The 16,301-nt window shown below is 44.3% G+C and overlaps 1 protein-coding gene across 1 annotated transcript in view; it reads left to right on the top strand.

The window, feature by feature from the left end:
* The window catches only part of LOC118999171 (nuclear body protein SP140-like protein), a 61,333-nt gene extending 46,219 nt beyond the window's left edge, over window positions 1-15,114 (top strand). The window contains 9 exon segments of the mRNA XM_037063570.1: window positions 1,393-1,497; window positions 3,304-3,446; window positions 4,594-4,641; window positions 11,790-11,915; window positions 11,979-12,094; window positions 12,761-12,869; window positions 13,172-13,249; window positions 13,462-13,593; window positions 14,370-15,114. Coding sequence (XP_036919465.1) covers window positions 1,393-1,497; window positions 3,304-3,446; window positions 4,594-4,641; window positions 11,790-11,915; window positions 11,979-12,094; window positions 12,761-12,869; window positions 13,172-13,249; window positions 13,462-13,593; window positions 14,370-14,465 — 953 coding nt within the window. The 3' untranslated portion in view covers window positions 14,466-15,114.
* Window positions 15,115-16,301: the final 1,187 nt, after the last annotated feature.

Genomic DNA, 16,301 nt, shown 5'->3' with positions numbered 1-16,301 from the left:
AAAGGCATTTGCAGTCGTTGAGGTTCCTAAGGAGAATATAGCAGCCAGAGTCAGGTGGGCCCTTGTCTGCCTGTACTCCTTACCGTTCTCAGTTCTATTCATTGCTGGTGGGGTCTGGAAAGAGGTAGGGACAGGACAGTCTCTCCGATCTGACCTCTTTGTCCATGATGTTCAGATAGCATTTGTTCCTTGAGCCTGTACCCCACCACTGAACAACTGAGATTTAGTGTGGGGACATGGTACAGAGACAATTCTGCCTGGGATTTCAGATGCTGGCACCAGACTCTGTTTCCTCACATCTGATGCTGCGTGGCAGACTCAGCATCCATGTGGTGAAAGACCTGAACCCAGTGGTTTCCTTCCGGAAGAAGGACTCGGGGCAGCTCTGGAAGACAGATATCATTAATACCTCTCTACCTCCATATCTCCCAGGTGTTTTCTCCTCCGGTGCCTGGATCTTTGCTCTTCTTTTACTGCAACAAAACCTTTGTACCATTCCACTGGCTGAAACTTCCTGGGACTCTGAAGGAGGTGCTCTCCAGGGTGGTTGGGGAAAGAACAAGGCATCATTCCCAGCAAGGGTCAGAACTGAATCCAGAATTTTCAGAGTTGATCTCTATAACGCCATTGATCGCCCACCACTTTTGTCCTGATCCCCAATTCTGGGAGGAGCTGGTCCCTCTCTGCCTTCCTTGGGGACAGCTGCCTTCAGTGACAAAGAGCCCTAATAGAGAAGTGTGTACACAGGCGGAGACTTTGATGATTAGAGCATTGGATGTAGCTTCTCACAAAGCGCACATCATTGTCAGACAACAAATGGTCCAGACACCCATGCAATTTGCAGATTGTTCTAGAGCTTCCTGAGCTCCCCTTTCAGCTTTGGAGAAGGCTAATGTGGGGGAGAAATGAGGCAAAGCAGTGAACACAAACAGAGGTGACACGGTCTCCATTAGGTCACCCCATCACTGTCCTCTCTGCTCCTGAGTCAGAGCTCACACAGGAAGAGGCAGGTACAGTGTCAGACTTTGTCTCCAGCAACCTAAGTGCAGGGAAATAGCCCAGCTGCAGAGCTCCCTTCTACCAGGACAACAGTGTCACTGTCACATAAGAATCAGGGGGCTGACTGCATGGGGAGCTAAGACAGTTGTACTGATGCCTGGTGTCTCTGCTAACGCATGCTGGTTGTGGGGGTGTTGAGAGTGTAATAAAGGTAGACATTCTGTCATTAAGTATCAAAAATGCAACTGAAAGAAAGACTCTGAAACTCTGGAGATTTGTGGGATAAAGTTTCCTTAGTACCCCTATGACTTTACAGAAACTACCTCAACACGGGAGAAAGTTGTACATGTACAACTGTGAAATGAGACAGAATGAAAAAATCTTCTCTTTCAGAGTCAGGAAGGCACAAAGAAGATAATGTGGACGTGAAGGCTGAAATACTTCCTGTGACCTGTGGGGAAATGAGGGGGCTGTTAATTAAGAGGAAATTTGAACAAGGTAAGTTTCAAGGTTTACTTTAAGTTGCAACCCCTCTGTAAAGGAATTACATTAAGTAATAGAATTACCCATATGAATTTCCTGTTATTCAAGGAATTGAGGCCCCATTGTGGCTTGAAAGAAGAAGGAAAAGGTCCCTAGAATGATATTTTTACACTGTAAGCAGTGGTGGATATTAAGTGCTCACCCCCATGTGGAAGTGCCCGTGAGGATGCCCAAAGAACCAAAGACAAGTGCAGGATTGTCGGTCTCTGGGTGGAAAATACTGCATTTTCTACACTGAATCAGATATAACAGGGAAGAGGCCGTCAGCCCCCACGTTCACATTTTGTGTCCAATCTGGGTAATCACCACCAGGACAGGGTGTTAGATGTAGGGAGGAGACCACAGAGTTTAGAACAGAAAACCTGATCCCAGCCTCAGCTCTTCTGAGAGTGACAGTGTGAAGACTGGGACCTCCCTGAGCCTGAAACTTCCCATCTAAGAAATGGATAATAATTACAAGCCTGCCTCCTGCTGTGACTTTGTGAGTTTATTTATGTATGAATATAAAATATTTTGTGATTTTAACATTGTAAAGGTTTTTTATAATTGTCCATTATGTTGAATTTCCTATCAGATTATTCTTAATTGGCCATGTGAACAATTAGTATAAATAAATGTTTGCAACATAACTATTCTTTAAAGCAGCTTCACTGAGATATAACTCATATACATACAACTCACCACTTAAATTGTAGAATTCACTGTTGAGTGTTTGTTTTGTTCTTTCACAGCAGTATAACGCCATCATCACAATCTGATTTTAGAACTTTTTGTCCCCCACTAAAAGAAACCCCATATCTCTTAGCTGTCAATACCAATTCCCACCCCAGCTCATCGCCCACCCTAATCAATGATTAATCTATGTTCTGATCTATAAAATGGTCTAATTTAAGCATTTCCTATCAACTGACTCATCCAACATGTGCCTTTCTGTGACTGGTTCTCTCAGTTCTACTCAGCTTGAAGTATTCAAGGTTACATATTGTACCATGTATTATACCTTATTCTTTTTTATTGTCACATAATATACTAGTCCATGGTATGTATATACAATACTGCATTTACCTATCAGTTTGATTTTCTCATTTTTTAGCTATCATGTATAATGTTGTTTTGTGTAAATTTTTTTAGCGAACATATTTTTATAATTTTTTTAGTATATACTGTGGAGTGGAATCACAGGATGATATGGTAATTCTATGTTTAATTTATAGAGGAAAACCCAAACTGTGTTCTACAGTATTGCACCAGTTTATATTCCCACCAATCTGAGGGCTCCAATTTCTTTGCATTCTCACCAACACTGTGATTGTCTGTCTGTTTTATTATGGCCATCTTCGGGGTGTGATGTAATTTTTATTTCCTTTTCTCTAATGAGTAGTGTTGCTAAGTGTATGACTACTTTTTATATGTAAGTTAAATTTTCCAGTGATTAATACTTCATAATTATTTTAATGTCAGCTACCCATCATTTCAGAATGGAAAAATATCTGCTCAATAATGCCATTAAACTCAGAGAAAATTGCTTAGAGCCATTATGAACAGCAGGGCCCCCACTTGTGATTTTATTCAAGCAGGACATTTCTTTGGAGGGGACTTGCAGGCTAGATTTGGGGGTTCTAAAGTATGAAAGGGGAGGTCAGATGCTCCTGCTATTGATCTTGAACCCAGATGGGTGACATCACATCCAAAGTGGGGGGAGGCCAACCTCTGAGCACTGAGGACAAAGACAGGTCAAGATCAACGTACTTGATCTTACAGGAGCCACAAGGAAGTGCATAAGAACTGAAGATGGAACCTGGCTCACCCCCAGGGAATTTGAAGTCAGAGGAGGTTACGAAAAAGCAAGTAACTGGAAGACCAGCCTGACCTGTGGTGGAAAAACCCTAAAACGGCTGATGGAGGTATTTCAGTGACGGGGGCAGGAGGTGTGACTTTTCTTGTTGTGGTCAAAGATGAAGTCACTATGTGTTCACCCAGTATGTGCTGAGTTGTGGCTAGAGCCCAAAGGCCTCTGCCTTTAACCTTTTCCCAGGAAGAGGTACCCCACATTCATACCTCAGTACAAGGCAGCACAGCCATTTGTCAAAGGGGCTCTGTCAGGGTGGCTGCAGTGGCTTGGGGGAGGGAAAGGTCATTCTGAGCCAAGTACTTGCTGACAACTTTAGGCACTGAAAGAAAGAAGTCAGTCTGCAGTCAAACAAGTGGGCAGAACACACTCCAGAGAAAGAGTGGTGTAAACACCAGAACCTCAGTCACCATGACTCTGTGAGTTGAGGTAGATGAATTTTGTGTGATTCAACATAATCTGTCAATTAGGGCTGTTTGCAGAGGGATTTACTGCCCAACTAAGGAGTTTAAAGTCATAACATAGACAGTGAAGAACCACAGAGTCTCCTGAGGTGTGAAATGACATTAAAACATTACCTCAGACAACATGGGGCCTTGAAGTTCCTGCACTGTCTTTCAGCCCAGGAAACGTATTGTCAACCTGCAAGGCTCAGCTCCCATGTCACTCCCATCTGAATACTCCCTGACTGACCTGCCCTGGTCACCACTTCCCTGGGCCCCTGTACTCACTACTGAGGCCCTTCTGACACTGTCTTATTCTTATCCTTCTATGCATTCCTTTTGTCTCTCTAGACCCCTCTAGGGTTTGTCCATGATTATGTGCTCAACATTGTCCAGAGTGTCTGACACCCTGCAGGTGTTGGACACGTGTGTGTCAGTTGCATAGGCCTGGTGTGAGGAGGCAGGTGCGAATGGCGTTGGTGGGAATGGAAAGGAAGGGAGAGGTGTCACAGAGATTGTGAAGGAAAATCTCTGAAAACTTAGAGGAAAAAGCACAAAGCAAGGAAACCCATTCTAAAGATGATTTTCCAGGTACTGTTGATGAATTCTAGAATAAATATAGGTGAGAAGAGGGAAATGGTTTCTCAGTGAGCTGACAGTATGATATCTAAGAAGAAATGTTAATGAGGATGTTGGAATGCCAGACTCACAGAACATAAATACAGGCTATCCATATACTCAGATATTTTTATCTTTCAGGAAAAAAAAGTACCTACACCTCCAACAACATGTGGCAGGAACAAAAAGGTGAGTATTATTTTATATAAGTTCTTATTACATAACTGATCTTATATGTACTGCATTTTTTATGGTTTCTCAATTGTAGGATTATTGTTAGGTTTCTTCTTCTCCCCTCCCCTGCCTTTTTTTATTTTTTTATTTTTTTTATTTTATTCATTTATTTTGCATGCCTTCAGAGTTGTTCCACTGAGCAGTAGGTTGTGTGCAAGGTTATCTGTGAGCTGTAGACTATTTGAGACAAGGATGATACGGAGCTGCCAAACAGATCTCATTGCTGAGTTTTAGCTATAGATGCAGATGTTGTAAGGGTGTCAAGTTGCAAGAGCAAACATGATTACAGAATATATGAAAAGATTTCTTAATAAGGTCCCAGGGTCATCTTCAACTCATCCCATATTTTTTAAATAAAGGTTAGTATTTTCTACCTTTAATGAAATCTGAGGAAGAAAAAGTTTGCTTCCCATCATTCAGACAAACCCATCTAATAGATTGTCTATCTTGAGACATACATGAAACCATATACTACTTCATGAGGGAAACTAAAAACATTTCTTTTTCTGATTTTTACACATTCTTTCATCATTCAATAAAATATGCACACAGACACAGAATTCTTTCTCAAGCAGAAATTATTAGCAAATTTTTCATGAGGATGGTGCTGTTGGGGAGGGAACTCTTGGGAGGTGGATGTAGCTTAGGTGAGGGGATGCACTGAAAATTGTTTATTTTAATGCCACCCCTTTGGCTCCACCTCAGGGGCTGAGCAGGCCTCCTATCTATCTGTGAAAGTGGTTTCTCCCTCTGTAGGAGAAGGCTATGTAGGCAACAAACATGTACATAATATGAATGCAGAGTCAGGACAAAGTGGTAGTTTTTACAACATTGGTTATGAATGAGAACTTGAGAATGAGAGGAAGGTGTGAAGTGCCATTCTCACACACTTCAGGTAGAAATAGCCACCAAGGACATTCACAGAACTCTATGTTAGCTTACACAGAGCTGGCCACTGGGACTTCATCTAGCACTGGGAATGTGAGGCCCAGGCCTTTACATTACCTGAGGTTCTGGGTCTTTTGAACACTCAGACATTGGGACATTTCACCCAGTGGGTTTAGTAAAGAGAAATTAATGTTGGATCTAGTCAGTGACTACTTTAAAGTCCCTACCGTTCTCCATGGATATAGAGTTATTTTATCTGGATTACCTGAAGGAGCTAGCAACTTCCACCCCCCCGGGTTCTATCCTTATCAATGGGTGCAACACTTTGCATCAATGAGATTCAATTTCCCATACATTTTGTGCTTGGGGGGGGGGGGTTGTTTCTTTTNTGGGTCTTTTGAACACTCAGACATTGGGACATTTCACCCAGTGGGTTTAGTAAAGAGAAATTAATGTTGGATCTAGTCAGTGACTACTTTAAAGTCCCTACCGTTCTCCATGGATATAGAGTTATTTTATCTGGATTACCTGAAGGACCTAGCAACTTCCACCCCCCCGGGTTCTATCCTTATCAATGGGTGCAACACTTTGCATCAATGAGATTCAATTTCCCATACATTTTGTGCTTTGGGGGTGGGGGGGGTTGTTTCTTTTAAGACTTTACTTATTTATCTTTAGAGGGGAAGGAAAGGAGAGAAATATCAATGCATGGTTGCCTCTCATGAGACCCCCACTGAGGACCTGGCCTGCAACCCTGGCACGTGCCCTGACTGGGAATCGAACTGTGATCGTGTGGTTCGCAGGCCCGAGCTCAATCCACTGAGCTACACCAGCCAGGGCTATGCTTTTGTTTTTTTATCAAGAATCAAAGTGACCCAAAATGGCAGAACTCAGAACATATTACTACCTCAGTGGATCCTCTGTACCTCTCAGAACTTCTCTTGTTGATGGAGCCCCTGTTTCTGGAAATTGAGTGTCACTCTTGACACCACGTAACAGCTTCCTATTTCCTGGTGAGGGCCACTTATACTTGCTGGTGACAGCTGCTGTGTGTTGTCATGTAATCTGAAATACTCAGATGGAACATTTATTTCTTGCATGCTAATATTTGCTAAAAACATAGCAACTAATCCCTTTTCCTAAGTAAAACAATATTCATTTATTTACTCATTAAACATATAGTTATTGAGTGCATAAGGAATGCCCAATGTTCATAAAGAAGATTGAAATAATATCCCTGAGCTCAAGGATTGTTTCAACTTCATTGTCTTCCTTGGAAGTATTACTGGAAGCAGGGGATTCTAGGACACCCTAGGGGCAGACAGTGACTTGACCATTTCTCAGGTCAGTTTCCAGTGGGTCACACTAGTCTATGTCCTCTCTGCTCTGGGTGAGGTAAAAGCTGAGGCTGCCTGAAGGGAAGGAGGCACATTCATTCTACTGAAGGTACAAAAGCACTGCGAGTGTAGTGTGCAGAGGTCAGTTTGTGTGAAAAGTCAGGTAGGGGCCATCTTGGGATGTGGATGAATAGAGAGGGGGGTGACCCTCTGGAAGAAGAACTGGAGTATGGAGGACCTCGCATTCATTTTATTATTAGGGTGGTGGCTTAGACAGGCTGCGGGAGGTGTTGGACTTCTCTGGGACATGTGCATGGTTCCTGTACAACAAATGGAGACCCAGGGTGTCCTGTTATATTACCAACGGCTGGAGGTCCATGGGGAGGAGAAGGCAACTGTTCCAGCAAGAGTACCCTCACTCTTGTTAATAATAATATTTCTTAGGATGGATATTATAGGCCAATTGAACACTGACATATAATATCCTCAGGCATTAATAACCACACTGTTTCAGGCTAAATCTTGATTTAGGCTATACTGGAATCACCTGAAGACCTTTGAGAAATAATATTGCCCGAATCCTACTCAAGACAAAATTTCTATTTAATCACTCTGAATTATGACTTGGACATTAGAATTGCTAAATGGTCTCCAGATGATTTTGATACATAATTACTCCTTCTATGATTTAAGGAGAATATCAATGCTTATGCCCCACCCAGACCAATTAATTAGAATCTTGGACGTTGGGACCAGGACAATATATTTTTTAATTTACTTATTTTAATTGTTGTTCAAGGACAGTTTTCTGCTTTTTATTCCCATCCCAGCCCACCCCCAACCCAGTGCTTCCTACCTCCCTTTCATTTCCATCCACCTTAGTTTTTGTCCATGTGTCCTTTATACTTGTTCGTATAAACCCTTCTCCTTTTCACCTGAAATTCCCTCCCCTTTCCCCTCTGGACACTGTTTGCCTGTTCTCTATTTCAGTGTCTTTGGTTATATTTTGCTTGCTTGTTTGTTTTGTTGTTTAGCTTCCTGTTAAAAGTGAGATCATGTGGTATTTGTCTTTCAACACCTGGCTTATTTCACTTGGCATAATGCTTTCCAGTTCCATCTATGCTGTTGCAAAGGGTAGGAGCTCCTTCTCTCTTTCTGCTACATAGAATTCCATTGTGTAAATGTACCATAGTTTTTGGATCCATTCATTTACTGATGGGCACCTAGCTTGCTTCCAACACTTGGCTATTGTAAATTGTACTTCTATGAACATCGGGGTGCATAGGTTCTTTTGCATTGGTGTTTCAGGGTTCTTAGAATATACTCCTAGTAGTGGAATTGCTGGGTCAAAGGGCAGACCCATTTTTAGTTTTCTTAGAAAATTCCATACTGTTTTCCATAGTGGTTGTACCAGTCAGCAATCCCACCAACAGTGAACTAGGGTCCCCTTTTCTCCTCATAAAATTCAAACATAACAACCAGGCTAAGCAACAAAGAGCCAAAGAGATAAGAGACTGGTCTTGATTAAGAGATTAGGGGTGCAAGATGCTTATGCACTGGAAATACATTTGTATTTCCTTGTTCTTCTGGGAAGAGAGTCACCACTTTCTGGAGAATGATGATGGTAATCTGTGAGTCCCTACAGTGAGAAGGAGGAAACTGTCCCCAGGCCTTTTTGCTAGAGCAGTCTCGGTCCCCACCGGGCATGTAATTCAGGATTCTCCCAGAACACTGAATGGGAGAACGTTCTTAGCAACACGTTCCTTGGCTCTTACACATTGTCATATATGGATAATTTTTCAATCAAAGAAGACCAGAATCCTGATTCCTCCAAGGTAAGAATGTTCACCCAAAATCCCTGAAGAGATTCAAGATAATTCTTAGTGACTTTTCATATTTTATTATTTTTTGCATTAAGAGAAATAACATAGCTGCATTTCAAACTATTCTGCCCACTGTCATCAAAAAAGACATGCCTCATCTTTGTGTGTTTTTAATCAAGATATAATACAGACTATGAGAAACAGACCCCTTTTCTTTATGTATTAAGGTGGAATCATTCATTAGGGTCTCAGCATCCCTGTATACTGTGGACCCTAAAGGAAAAATGGAACTAACAAAGGAAGCTTAAATTTTATGATGAGAAGACAGGGGATAGATTGGATTTGGCATATGAACAAGAGTACAGACCCACGATGGATTCTCAGATTTGCCATGGAAGGTATATGTTTTATGAAATGGAAGCTTCAAGAAAGAACATGCAGTGGGTGTGGGAACAGGAGAATACATTCAGTTCTGACTGCATGAGTTTGGGGTGTGATCCAAGGGCCCAGGAAAAGATGCTGGGTGAGCACATGGATGTGCATGAAGACAGGAGACAGGCTGGATATCTGGGAGCTGGAGACATAGCCACGGAACTGCAGCTTTGAGAGTGATTTGACCATCCGGGGCCAATTAAATGGCCAACGATGGAAACCTAAGGGATTCTGTCTAAATGTTGGAGGAGGACAAGGATGAGAAGGGAAAGTGTTATAGCAGTGAGTATGAGGGAGTAACCCCAGGAAAAAGATGGCACAGAATGCATGTGTTGGGAGAAAGCACAAGGAGTCACCGTAGAGAAGGGTGGACGCTATCATCCCTGCTTCCTCCTGCTCAATGGCCCCCTTCCCTCCCAGCCAGACTCATCAATGGGAGGGCCAGTCTCCAAGTGCACTTCATTTGTGTCACCTCAGATGGTCACAGGAGGGGAGGAATTTCTCCAATAGACCATGGATAGACAGGATGTTTCCATCAGGGAAAGAAAAACCTTCAAGTGGCTCTCAAACTGTCTGGATTCTCTAAGAAGACAGAACCAGGAGAGTAACCAGGGGGAGATATAGTTTCTAAAATTTTCTCATTCATATGCAAGTGCTGGTTTTCATTTTTTTAAGTGGTTTTTTGGTTTTAACCACTTTTCTTCATCCCATTGATGAAGGAGGGATATCCACAAGACAGTTTGGGGGATGGCACATCATGGCATCTGACACTGGAGGATGGGTTGACAAGTGTTTATTAACCACATACAAACCAGACTGAGGAAAGAGGGTAGACCCTCACCATGCAGGCCTCACCAAGGTTGACCTCAGGAACCAAATGGACAACCAGGTGCTGGGAGGGTGGGGAATTTTTCTGTAGGTCCCTGATTTCTGTAGGAGGTTGTATCTGGCTTGTATGAAAGATTCCATGGCTGACAGGGAACTGAAAGCTGATATTCCAGGATGGGCAAGGTCAGTGGTGGTCCCTTGCCAAGGACTGTTATTTAGCTGTGGAATCTTACCCAGGAAAGCAGGGTGGGGAGAGGTACATGCAGATAGGCTGTCCAAGACCTTCTCAATGTTACCAGATGTCACAACAGCACCTGACATTGAGCTTTAATATTAATCCTTATACTGTGTTTTCTTCATTAATGAAAGGCTCAGTCACAGGCCATTTTTTTGTTATAAATACACATGTTTATATGAAACACAGTGTATCTTCATATCTGCTCTACAAATTTATTTGGACTTAATGGGTAGGAATTCTGATACAAGACTTGGATGCAAATACTGTCGAATTTTATCTTCTCCAAATAAAATTAAATGTAGTTGTTAGGTCAGAGTCACTCAAGAAACCATATGGACGCAGAGAGCCAAGAATCAGGGTTTATTAGAGGGGAATAAGAGGGGGAAGTGAGACCAACCATGGGAGGTTAAGACTTGCTTGGTTGTTCTTAGGGTAGTGCTTTTAAGCGCAAAAACCCACAAAGGGTAACTGGTTGGGGTGTCAGAGTCTGATTGGCTAGAGCTGGCTGCTGGGTGACATTTCTGCTGACCATTGTTCTTTTTTTTTTCCAAAGATTTTATTTATTTATTTATCTTTAGAGGGGAAGGAGAGAGGGAGAGAAACATCAATGTATGGTTGCCTTTTGTGCATCCCCTGCTGGGAGTTGGCCTGCAGGGAACTGGACTACAACCTAGGCATGTGCCCTGACTGGGAATCGAACCGCGATCCTCTGGTTCACAGGCCCGCGCTCAATCCACTGAGCTATACCAGCCAGGGCCATTGTTCTTGATACATCTTGTCAGGCCCAAGTTAAAGCTGCATCCTGTTATGCCAGATAGGCTGACCCAGACCCTAATCTTAGTTACCCCGGGCATCTGTTTGTCCTGGATAGGGTCGGCAGGCAGTTTCGCAGGCTATAGTTTCTCATGGTGTAGTTTCCCACCTGGTGATTTTACGTTCCTTCTAGGCCTGCCTAGGTCTGTCAGTAGTTAAAGACTGGTAAAAATTCAGTTTCAGGTGAGTGCACTGATGGTGGGGGGAGAGGGGCTTGAGGGGGACCTCCACATGGTTTATACAGCACAGCAATTGCCACACTCCCTGGCCACTCAGAGAGTGGCTTCCACTCCTTACATGTGCAACTGAATCACAGGGCATCTTTCTGGGAATTCCGGATTCAAAGAGCTCCACGTGCCATGGCACCACTTGGCCATCTGGGACCATGGTCTTTCCAACCCAAAGACACTGTCACAGGGCCAGGGTCCCTCAAGACACAGAATTAACAGTCCAGGACCCCTACCAGGCCCTTCAATTCATGGGGAACATTCAGCCAAGAAAACAGTATCAGTGTTTTCTTAGAAGCTTATTCCATCTTATTAATTTCCCAACATAACACCTTTCATGATTCATTTCAGGCATTGAGGTATAGGCAAATGAATTTAACACTTTTTTCAAAACCTTATTCTATCTGCAAGTTCATAAAAATGATTCCTATGAAATCATCCTCTTGTTTTGTTGCCTGCCTTTCTGTGTTAGAATCTCTGGTTTTATAGCAAAAAACACTTTGATCTGGTCCCACAGGCCCCTCCTCCTGAACTTCACTGCAGAACAAGAATCCTTCTTCTGAAACCCCCACTCCATGCTATCTCTTCACAGCTCAGAGAAACACAGAAGAGTCCTTGCAGTTCACACAAAGGCCATGAGTCCTAGATTCCCACAGCACTAGTCATCCGGGGCCCATGGGGATGTGGACATTGTTTTACCTTCTAGGGGGGAAACTCAGACAAATGCAAGATCTGCCTCGATGGAGCAAAGCTCTTCCGCTGTGAAAAATGTCAGAGTTTCTTTCATGAGAACTGTCACCTTCCACCTGTGGACACTAAGAGGTTTGTGAGATGCAGCCCCCTGTCTCCTTTAAGGACGCTTCCTCTTGCCATGCACCCTCCCCCTGGGGGCCTCCTCCTTGTGTCCTGATGGGGACAGAGTGGGGCCAGATGTGCAAGTCCAGCAGTGTGATCCTGGGAGCTGCTGAAAGGCGCCGGTAGCCTCCTCTCTCCTCTGGGAGGCAGAGGCTGTTGGATGGGTCCCTTGCCTTCATACTGCTACTGTCCTTTCCAGAACTTTCCCAGCAGTCTCCTGGAAAGTGCCAGCTGTTTGTGTTCTGTTTTTATTCAAACAAGGCAGGAAACATGGACCGTTTTTCTCATTTGCCATGTTCTCAACAAGCTGGTAAAGGCTGGAAATTCCCGTGGGTTGAGGTCCAGTCTCCAGCACTCAGGCCAGGTGGACAGGGCTCCTTGTGCTCCCAGCAGCTCAGTCAGGGAGAAGAGAGCCCACCACCCACCCTCACACAACCCTGCACCCAGTTACCCCCTATGACTACCCTCTATCGTAGGAGGGCCATCACATGAGAATCTTGGAAACCTTGGAAGGCGTCCCCTGCACTCCCTGGCCGTGCCTACCTGCCTTTCCTGAAAGGGAAGCAGTGGCAGCCATAGGGATGGTGTCCGTTTCCTGGCTTTGCCCTTTCTCACTTCTATCTGGCATCTCAGGAATGGTTGGCGTTGTACCTTCTGCACAATAGACAGTCTACCGAGAAGTCAGCAGTGTTACAGGGAATCTGAGATCCTGGAGAGACAGATGGAGCCTGAGGAGAAGCTGGTGAGTTGGATTCGAACCTCAAGCCACCTCTCTGTTGACATGTGGGAAGTCAGTCAGTGACAGGATGAAGGGGAGCGTGCAAAACGGTGCCTGCTCCTCTGCCCACCCTTCAACCACACTGAAACCTCCCCAGGACCTGTTTGCGGGGGAGAAAACACTCAGCCATTACCTGTTAGTGTCCAAGAGCAATACCAGTTTGGGGAAACTTCCAGAAGACTGATGTGGGCTTGTGTGAGTCTGGGAATGACTATGCACTCATTCTCCTCAAGCTGTTTTTCATTCACAACCTCCTTCTTTTGCAGAAATGTGCGTTCCTCTTCTTAAAGGTCTACAGCCCTTTAGAGAATGACATTTTCCTGAAAATTCCACATGAAAATTATGTGAGTAACAACAGCAAACCATGATTTCAGCCCTTCGTGATATTACCTGACCTTGACACAGGCTTTTGTGGGATTTATGATCGGAAGGCCCTGGGAGGAGAACATGAGCTGCCTTTATCTTTACCTTGAATTTCTGTTGGGTTTGATGGAAAACCACAGAAGGCAGACAGTAACTGTGTCAGTAAATCTCCTATTGATATATTTTTCACCAGGTTGAAAAGGCTTCTCAATGCCTAGAGAAACTTAGGATGTTGGACAAAATCAAGAAGAGTCTAAATGAGGGAGACTACACCAAAGTGAAAAGTTTTGTGCAGGCCATTGACCCCCTCTTTCAGGACCCCAAGGTGAGTGGTTCTTCCTGCTTCCATTTCATTTCCCTTCCATGAGTCACTCTGCTCTCATTTCCTGGTGCTAAAACATTTTTCGTTTCCCTCATCTTTCACGATGAGCATGTACCAACAATGGTTTGGGAAGTGAGTGACTCTTTGAACTCAGGATTTAAGCTCACCAGACAAAGTAACAGTGATTCAGGAGGTGTCCCTACACCCCAGTTTAGGTACCTGAGAGCTCATTCTTCTCCTCAATGGTGACAGGTGCCCACGGAGAACAGTGACATCTTCCCTGCTCCAAACCTAAGGAAAAGACTGCATCCTAAAGTCATGTTGTTGTTCTTATCTTTCCCCAAATATACTCGATTGTACCTCTCAGAAATCCCAAACTGCAGAGTCCTTTGCATGTGAATCACCATATAGTTAACAGAGGTCACCGGAGGGGAACAGAAATGACAATGTGAAAAGAAGGTCACCAGTTGTACTTACACATCTGTGATATTTGATTTCTATTAAGATCTTAGATTACTTTTCTAACTCTCACTAAAAGAAACCCAAACCTAAGGAGTAAGAGTCCTCAAGTGTGATAGTGATTTCCTATTTCTCTCTAGTCATCAAAAAGTAATCAAGCTCTAAGGAAACAAAAGTTGCTCTTAGCTACGTGTGTTTTTAAACTTAACCTGGTTAGTGTAACTTGGCTGTTTCAGACAAGAGTCCCGATCATTTCAATTGCAAGGTGTCTGATGAACGTGATAATGAGTGTCATTATTTTCTCTGGTCTTTTCCCCCAGTGCAACAACTCAGACCTAACAGAGGAAGAATTTAAGAAGAATTTCAAAGAGGTCTTCGCTATTCAGGAAACAAATTAGAACAGTTCACAGGTGTAGTGGATGCTGCTGGGACCCTAAAAAGTCCCACTTTCAGGCAGATTTCTTATCCCCCTGCTGCTGTGAGGGTTGCCTGCCTCTCCCCAGGGTATCGCTTTGGGCAAATGGAGCCATAATCACCTGAAAGTTACATCTCTTTGACCTGAGGGTTGGTCCCCACCCCCAAGGTTGAACCAACCGTGTGCAGTGATTGTGTTCCCCATGCCCCCAGGGTCTCAGGCTAGAGCTAGTGTCCAGCTGTGAGCACATCCTTGCTTAGCTTTCCCCTCCATGGTATCCTGCTTCCCTTACCCTCCTCCTTCTGAGAGAATTCTCACAATAAATCACTTATTTAAGAGACTTTATTTCAGGCTTTGCTTTCAGGGAACCCACCTTAACATAATGGTCTTAGCAAGCCAGTCCTAGGCATGGAGTTCTGAGCTGCATCACTGTCCTGCCAGGCGATAAAAGGCAGAGTATTGATAGTACCCGGGGTGTTCAAGCAGTGCAGCTGCAAAGCATTCACCTGCAGGAAGTGGAATGAGGTATAGGGGAAGATGTGGACTGATGCAATTGTCTGGCATTAACAAATGAAGGCATAGTATCTATAAGAACTCTGTAATTTAGTGGCTATTTCTAAGCACCGCTGATGCATTAAAAAATGAATACATGACAGGCATTAAGTGTATTAATTACCACCTACACCTGGAAGGCAACAGTAAGGAAAGCCTGACACAGGCCTGATTTCATGAATGGCAGAAATTCAGCTCAGGGTGGCCTAAGCTCAGTGTGGATCTAAGCTCAGGGTGGCCTCTTGAGTCAAAGACAAGGCCCTGATAAAGAACTAACCTTCCGTCAGGGGGTGTCCAAGCTGCAGCCCGCAAGCCACATGCAGCCCAGATGGCTGTGAATGAGGCCCAACACAAAATCGTAAATTTACTTAAAACATTATAAGTTTTTTTTGGTGAGGAAGGGAGGAACAGAGGGAGGGAGGAAAGGAAGGAAAAGACAGACGCCCTGAAACTCAGAATGGGGTTTTCTAGGTAGACACACTGAGAACTCTGAACTCTAGATCTTTCTGAACCCACAGGCCTGCAACTCGGTCCCTGTTGGTAGGCAGACCCCTGCTCTACCCGCCATTTTGCCTGAATTAAGACTGTGCAGAGTCATCTCAGCGTCACAAACTAGGAATATAAGAGAAATACTGCTAGCTGATGAGATCGTTTACTCCAACAGAGCTGCAGGACTGGCCACATGTACCAGCAGGAACTGGGAGATTTGCGTGGGAGTGGACCCTGGAAAAACAGTGCTAGAGTGTAGCACTGGTGGGCAGTGGAGGCCGTTGATACGGGCACACTCTCCTGGGCCACAGGGTTTAGTTAGCCTGGCAAGTTCCAAAGTCAGTGATTCTGCATGGGCCTTAGAAGCTTGCTAGGAAGCACAGAGCATACTAGATGAAGTGAAAGAAGAAATACCAGACTTGGCAAGTTCGACAAAACGGGGAAAATCCAAAAGCATTAGGAAAATGGCTCAGCTCTACTCGCTGCTCCTGTGAAACCCATCCAGCAGGCGGCTGCCTCCTCCGGAGGCCTCAGCGACACCGCCTACAGAAATAAGGAATGCAGTGTTGAGAGGGCACCTGCATCCTTGGGTTGCTCAGGGGGCACCGTCCTCTGTAGGCTGGGATAATGCAGGGTGATATACAGGGTTCCCTCACAGCAAAGGAAACGATGGGATTCCAGAGTCAGGGAAGCCCTGTGGCAGCACCAAATCGGCCGAGCGAGATGAGTAATCTCGGCCATGAGCAGCAAGCTCAGAATGACAGCCAGGACTTTCATGGTGGCACGACTTGTATTT

Source organism: Sturnira hondurensis, unplaced genomic scaffold, assembly GCF_014824575.4.
Source record: "Sturnira hondurensis isolate 20B ecotype Veracruz unplaced genomic scaffold, ASM1482457v3 Scaffold0014615, whole genome shotgun sequence".
NCBI classification, from domain to species: Eukaryota; Metazoa; Chordata; class Mammalia; order Chiroptera; family Phyllostomidae; genus Sturnira; species Sturnira hondurensis.
Note: the sequence above shows the minus strand (reverse complement) of the source record. Positions and strands in the feature narration are given on the sequence as shown.